The sequence below is a fragment of the Aphelocoma coerulescens genome, chromosome 28 (genome assembly GCF_041296385.1).
Source record: "Aphelocoma coerulescens isolate FSJ_1873_10779 chromosome 28, UR_Acoe_1.0, whole genome shotgun sequence".
In the NCBI taxonomy this organism is placed as follows: Eukaryota; Metazoa; Chordata; class Aves; order Passeriformes; family Corvidae; genus Aphelocoma; species Aphelocoma coerulescens.
The window spans coordinates 3,412,147-3,418,989 of NC_091041.1; the positions used below are offsets into that span (position 1 = coordinate 3,412,147).

Genomic DNA, 6,843 nt, shown 5'->3' on the forward strand with positions numbered 1-6,843 from the left:
GATGGCCTGGAGCTGGCACAGTCTGCCTGGCATGGTACAGCCCCGCATGGCAGCGCCTGGGGGTGGCACAGCAGGGCATGGAGTGGGAGCTTGGTGTGGTGCAGTCCGGGTCTGTCCTGGTTGGCACAGCGCATCACAGAGCTGCTTATGGCCTGGGGCAGCACTGCCCAGTACAGTCCAGCATGGCACGGCACAGCCCAGTCTAGCACAGCATGGTCCAGCAAGGCATAGCCTGGCGTGACGCAGCATGGCCTGGTTCAGCATGGCACAGCCCAGTCCGGCCCAGTCCAGTCCAATCCAGTCCAGTCCAGTCTGTCGTGGCACAGCAAAGCGCAGCACGGCTCAGTTTGGCACAGCATGGCTTGGTGTGTCCGCCCACCCCGGCGGGCAGGAGAGGGGACACACAGGGAGGACAAACAGGGGAGTCAGGAGGTGCCAGGGGACCCTCTGTGCCCCCAGCCCAGCCGTGCCCACGCTGTCCCAGCACAGGGACACTCCCGCCACCGCCGCCCTCCGGCCCCGAGGAGGGGCCGCACAAGGGGCCGCTTTCTGCGGGAACAAGGGCACTCTGTGCACGGCCTCCGGTGCCACCCGGCTCCACCGTCCCGGGTCACCCGCCCCGTCACACGGCTCTGGTGTCCCGGTGCCACCGCGCTCTCCCGCCTCACTGGGGCTTTGTTCTCGCGGCGCAGGGAATGAGTGGCTCTGGGGACAAACACAACAGACACCCCCCCCAAAAAAAAAAAAAAATTACCCAGAGAACCCCAACCTCGGAGCAGCCGCTGGAGGTGCACCCAGTTACGGGCAGAGGTCCAGAAACATGCTGTGTGCATAGAAAAAAAACACAACCAAAAACCCCAAGACTCATCTTTCGCTTACCTTGCGCTTCTGGCCGTGCCGGAGCACGTGGCGCGGCCGGGACATGCGGTGCAGCCGCGGGGCAGGGGTGGCCTCATCCCGGCAGCCGTGCCGGCAAAAGAAAAGGGGGGATATTTTGGTTGCTTTCTCTTTTGTTTTTGGTAAAAGTGGGGCACGCACTCACGTCTGGGGCTCTGCCCTGCGTGGGAACGGCACACTCTGAGCAGAAGAGGAAACCCCAAGCGCGGGAAGCCGAGCTGAGCACAGGGACCGCCGCCACGCCCGAGGGGGCACCCGTGGGGTGCCGGGGGATTGGGAGCCAGGAAGGGCAGCGGAGCCCCGGATCCGGTGTGGGACATCCCGGGTGGGCGATGCTGGGGTGGCTGCTGGCAGCGCTGGCGGCGCTGGCGCAGGGCGGTAAGTGCTCCTGCGGTGCTGCGAGATGAGAGATAACTTCAGAAGACTTTCAATGAATGATTCGGGGACGATAAGACCTGGGGAGCTCCCGGAGAGAGATGGAGATACTCACCCAAAACCACAGGGACGGAGTAAAGACGGTGAATCCCCTCTGGCAGCGGGCAGGAGTTGGGGCGAGTGGCATAAGCCAGCGCTGCCTCACTGGGGAGGGGGACCACAGGGGCTTTGGGGTGAGAGTCGCCACCCAAGTCGCACCAGCTGGGGTGCAGCTGCTCTGATTCCCCATTTGAGCAACACGGCAAGCAGGCAGCAGCCACACCGCTGCTCCCTCCATGCACGGGATGGAGTTTGGCATGCGGGAGCCTCCAGCCACTGCCCTGTCCCGCAGGCACCATCGCAGCCCACGGAGTCTCCTGCTGGAAGAAATGCAACACCCCCAAGCTTTTCCGCTGCTCCTGGCCACCCCTCGGTCCCGCCGGCAGCACCTTCTACACCCTGAACTTCTGGTGAGTTGGGCAGCGCGGCGGGGAGAGGGAACCCAGGGGATGTGTCCCAAATTCCACCTTGTGCCTGCTCCCTCCCCAGCTTTGAGAAACAAAACCTGTGCCGCCGGCTTAAGGTGGGCACGGCGACCAGCTATAGCCCCCCGCATCGCGAAGTGTACATCTTCGAGAACACCACGGCCTGGGTGGAGGCACGCTGGGGGGACCAGGTCCACAGGACCCCCAACCACACCCTTTACCTTGACAAGGCTGGTGAGTGCCCCGGGGACCTGGCTGGCAGCCAGCAACAGCACTAGGAACAGCCAGATCACCCAAAACTGCCTCATCTTTCCAGTCAAACTGGATCCACTTCCTAGTGGAATGTCCTTCTCCAAGACCGGTGGCCAGCTGAGGGTGCGGGTGCCACAGCCACAGTGCCACGGCCTGGAGCAGCCGCCACAGCGGGAGGCTCGCTTCTGGAGGGTGGGAGACAGCAGCTGGACACAGGTAAAAGTGCTGTTTTCTGGAGCTGGCAGCGACTGACAGGACAGTCAGGAGCATCACGACAGCCCAGGGAGTGTGGGGGCCCAGTGATGTCACTGTCACCCCCCCCAAACCCAGCTGTGTCCCATCTGTTTCTCTGCGTTATCAACTCTGCCTTGTCCTCTGGCCATGGGATCCTGCTGCTGCCCATAACAGGATCACGCCATGATTCTCAGGGATTACACAGACAAAACCCCAGATTATACTAATGACGACAACGGATCAAATCCGGATGCTTGTCCCCAGAGAAGCTCTCAGAGCTGGGGACCCCCCACCCCTTTCAGTTGCTGCCAGGAGGGTCCCAGCATTGAGGGGGCCCCCTGGCCACCATGTCCTCTACATTCCTTTTGGCTCTCCCAGCCCCTGGGATATTTGGGGATCACAGGGCAGCACTGCTGTCCCAGTAAAATACTGGTTTTACTGGGTGGGTGTCTCCATCCCCGGTTGTCTCTGCAGGTGACATGTGAGACTGTGACGGTGACAGGTGAAGATGACTCAGGTTGGTTTATCCTGTGGGAGTGTTGGGGACAAGCATCTCCCAGGGGTTCTCCCATATCCTGGTGGGGTGCTCTGCCCTGTGCTCCCTGCCCAGCACCCCATGATGGCCAAAAGCTGGGGAAAAGAGGGGTCACCCCCCCCTGACCCTGCCACCCCTCTCTAGTGACCTGTGCCCTGGGGGTAAACGGCACCTTCGTGGTCCAGCTCCGGCACAAGCCTCACCACTGGAGCAGCTACTGGAGTGACTGGAGCAGCAACATCTCTGTTCCCGAGGGTGAGGAACAGGAGAGGAGCCTGGTGAGATCCCAACAGCTCCCAAAAACATTGATAGCTCAGTCAGGTTTGCTCCTCCTGCAGAAATCCTGGCAAGCCCAGTGCTGAGCCATCAACTGGGCAAACTGGGGAGAGATGGGCAGCGGGTGCTGAGGCTGAGCTGGCAGGTACAGTGGCATCCCTGGGGGCCCTCCCGGGTGTCCGCCACCCTGTCATGCCCCGAGTCACCCCCTTTTCCTCCCCAGCCAGTCCTCAAGGAGCAAAGGAATGTCACCTACAAGCTGGACGTCCACATGTTGGCTTGTGGCTGTGCAGAGTCAGATGAGAAGGACACTGTGCTGGGCTGGGAGGTGACAGAGCACAACCTCACCCTCTCCGGGGCTGAATATGAAATCCTGCTGACCGCGGTCAACACCGCGGGGCCGGGGCCAGCGCAGCAGCTCCGTGTGCCGGCAGAGCAGCACGCAGGTACCTGCCCCTCTAGGAGTGCCGAGCTCCCCTGGCAGCCCTCAGGGCGTTGTTTTTTTTCCGGCTACCCCGAATTTCCTCCGTTTCCTCCCAGATCTCAGCTTCAAGGAGATCAGTGTGGCCCGCAGCACCTTCACTGCGCAGTGGGAAGCTCCGGTGGCTGGCGGCGCCTTCTGCTTCGAGCAGCAGACACCGCCAAAAACCCCGAAACAGGGCGTCTGCATCCGGCAGGAATTCCCTGCCAACAGCATCCACGTGGAGAGAGGCAGGGAGCGCCCCAAGCCCCCCGCTGTTCCCCCACCCGAGGTCAGAGGGTCTAACCAGCCCCCCCGGTTCCTCCTCAGGATCGCTGGCAGCGCCGGGGTGTCACCGCCTCGCCGTGCACGGCTGGGACGAGAAGCGGGGCTGGGCCACCTTCGCCCTGTGGCACCACTACGCCAGCAACGGTGCGTGTGGGAGCTGCGCATCCGCGCCTGGTTTCACTCCAGAAGGGGCGTTCCTGAAATAATCCCCCGGTTTTTTGCGCACAGACTCGCTGGCCGTGCCCATCAACATCAGCGCCGCAGACGCCGCCGCTGTCCTCCAGTGGAAACCGTCCCCACGAGCCGCCTGTCCCGGCGCGCTGGCCAAGTACCGCATCTGCCACGCGGCCGAGGGGAGCAACGTGACCTGTGAGTGGGACACCCCGATCCCCGTGGGGCAGCAGGAGGGTGCTGCTGCCCGCAGGCAGCTGCCAGCCTGCCCCACACTCGGTTTTGTTTGCCCAGACAGCGAAGTGGATGCCACGGCATCAAACTACACCCTCCAAAACCTCCAGCCTGGCACAGCCCACAGGGTGGGTGTCTGGGAAGTGACAGAGGACAGCGAGGGGACCTGCAGAGCTTGGTGGCACTTCCAGACCAAGGCGCTGGGTAACGGCTGAGACCCCGCGCCCTCCCCACTCCCCATGGGGTGCTCTCTCCACTGAGTGCTCGCCCTCACCCTAAAACGTCTCCTGTGTCCCTGTTGGGGGCAGGAACGCCACCACCCAGCCATGTCCACCCTCAGGTCCTCAGGGAGCAGCGTGGAGAGGCAACCTGAAGTACCTGGGCATCTCGCTTGGTCTCCCTGTCGCAGCTGTCATCTACTACCTGAGCAAAAAGAGGTGACAGAGCACCCTCGTCCCCAAAGCCGCTCAGGCCACCCCATCACTGCCCACCCCCTCACCAACCACTCCCTTCCCAGGGCTCGCCGCCTCCTCTTCCCACCCCTTCCCAAGCCCGTGGGCACCAAAGCCATCCAGTTCTCTGCCGGTGAGATGAGCCAGGTGAGGTGTAAGGTGCAGGAGGGGCCAGATCCCACAGCCCCAAACGCCCATGCGCAGCCGTGGCACGGGACGTTCCACCCCAAACCCACCCAACCCTTAGGGCCAGCCCCGGACAGGCCTCCTGGAGCCCTCGGAGAGGTTCAACCCAGCCGAGCTGCTGCTGACGGAGCCGGATCCCAGCGAGGAGACGGCTGACACGGACACACAGACTGCGGTGCCACACCCCGACGTGTCGCAGCCCGGCCCCGCGCTGGAAAAGCCGGCGGCAGCGGTGGTGTCCCCCCCGGGCTATGGGGGGGAGCTGCCCTTCGCCTACCGCAGGCAGGAGATGCTGAGCCCGGTGGGATCTCCACTCTCTGGCAGCGCCAGCTGCACCGGGCACCAACTCGGAGAGGAGGAGGAGGAGGAAGAGGAGGAGGAGGAGGAAGAGGAGGAAAGGCAGGGGCTGCACCAGCCTCTGATCCCCATTGCCCTGCTCATCTCTGACAAACCCATCATCATCAGGGAGGAGGAAGGATGGGATCCCTCGCCGGAGAAGTCGGTGCCGTAGCCATGACCAAGGCTGGAGCAGCGGGGATGGACGGCAGGAGGGGGACGGGGGTGTCCCATGGAATGCGGAGTGTCTGTGTGCGATGCTGAGCGCCCAGCCCGTGGCTTCACGGTCACACCGGCACTTTCAGGGGGGTTTCTGGTTTCCAGGGCACGGAAGGCGACCCCTCTGGGTGCAGCGTTGCGCCGGGACAGGTTTTGGCCATGCAATTCCCAGCCTCAACCTTTCACCGGCGATAAAACCCGAGCGAAGGCGGCTGCAGAGTCTGGCCAGGACCGAGGGTATTTCCGTGCCTGGATTGGGAGGAGAGGCAGAGCTTCATCCCAGCCGGCTGCTACTCCTGGAACCAATATCCTGGCGGGGACACAAAAAGCCCCAGCACCAAACACCTGGGAGAAAAAAAAAAAAAAAGTTCAAAAAAGAAAGAAAGAAAGGAAAAAAAAAGAACAACCAGATTTAAAAAATAAACACAAACATCTAAAAAAAATAAAATAACTGCACAAAGCAGCAGGGCTGAGATGGTTTTTCCTCGCCTGACCCGGGCAGATTACAGCAAGGATTTAGAGCCGAGGTTCAATCCACGGCGCTGTGGAGGACGCAGCCAGGCAGCCGGGCCGGGGGTGATCCGTGAGGGCCCCCCCAGCCCCTTCCCGTGGGGCCACGCCGCCGCCTCGGGCCTTATCTGGGACAGAACTAGAGATGAAAAGCAATTTGTGGTTTTCTCTGCCTGGCGCGGTGGTGTTTATTTGCTGAGAGGGCAAAAAAGAATCTTAAAAAACCAAAAAGCTGAGCGAGGTTAGTAACACGGGGAAATCCAGGTGCACAACCGCGATGTCTCAGCCATTGACACCCGGCCTTCTCTCTGCTGCTCTTGGCTCCACTCGCGTTTTGCAAAGTATTTCGCTCAAAGTGCGCTCGCAGCAGCGGCACCCGCGGGCGGAAACCGCGGCGATGCCGAGCGGAGACAGCGCTCCAGGGCCGCACCTTCACCCCGACCTCGGCCAGTGACGGCTGCGGTGGGATTTATGGCCATTCCCAGCGCTCCAGGGATGAGGTGGCTGCCGTGGTGTCGCTCCCAGACACCAGGTTGGGGGTCTCACCCAGATGGGCTCGTGCAGGACCCCCACCACCGGAGCCGTCCCACCGCCGTCCGGCACCGCGCGTCCAGCCCGGCTCAGCTGCTGGTGGAGCCACGAGGTGGCACCAGCCCCACGTCCCCACGGCGATTCCCAACCTCCTGGCAGAGCAAATCCATCGCTGCCTCCCTGCATGTGGCAGGAGTGTGTGTCAGGCCCCTGTGCCCGGCAGCTTTGCTCCTCCAGCCCCCCAAATCCCTGGGGATGGGCTGGAGGGGGAATATCCGGCATCCTGCCACGCAGGAGCCCAGCGCAGAGATCAGATATAGGGAATTTGTTGGGATTTGGGCGGTGCCAGGCTCACTTCAGAGG

The 6,843-nt window shown here is 62.5% G+C and overlaps 1 protein-coding gene across 1 annotated transcript; it reads left to right on the forward strand.

The window, feature by feature from the left end:
• The first annotated feature begins 247 nt into the window (after window positions 1-247).
• IL12RB1 (interleukin 12 receptor subunit beta 1) lies at window positions 248-5,834 on the forward strand. The gene is made up of 15 exons (XM_068997470.1): window positions 248-365; window positions 904-1,298; window positions 1,513-1,781; window positions 1,861-2,030; window positions 2,113-2,264; window positions 2,757-2,799; window positions 2,962-3,072; window positions 3,156-3,582; window positions 3,623-3,804; window positions 3,884-3,991; window positions 4,070-4,210; window positions 4,307-4,450; window positions 4,587-4,683; window positions 4,764-4,845; window positions 4,946-5,834. The coding sequence occupies exons 1-15, from the start codon at window positions 248-250 to the stop codon at window positions 5,393-5,395; spliced, it is 2,889 nt and encodes a 962-aa protein (XP_068853571.1). The 3' UTR covers window positions 5,396-5,834.
• The last annotated feature ends 1,009 nt before the right edge of the window (window positions 5,835-6,843 follow it).

Bases quoted from the DNA above. Each gene is read 5' to 3' on its own strand.
- IL12RB1 (XM_068997470.1), top strand. From the start codon at position 248: ATGGCCTGGTTCAGCATGGCACAGCCCAGTCCGGCCCAGTCCAGTCCA. The intron at 1,299-1,512 runs AGATGAGAGATA...TTGGGGTGAGAG, and splicing joins AGTGCTCCTGCGGTGCTGCG to TCGCCACCCAAGTCGCACCA. The intron at 2,265-2,756 runs GTAAAAGTGCTG...TTGTCTCTGCAG, and splicing joins GAGACAGCAGCTGGACACAG to GTGACATGTGAGACTGTGAC.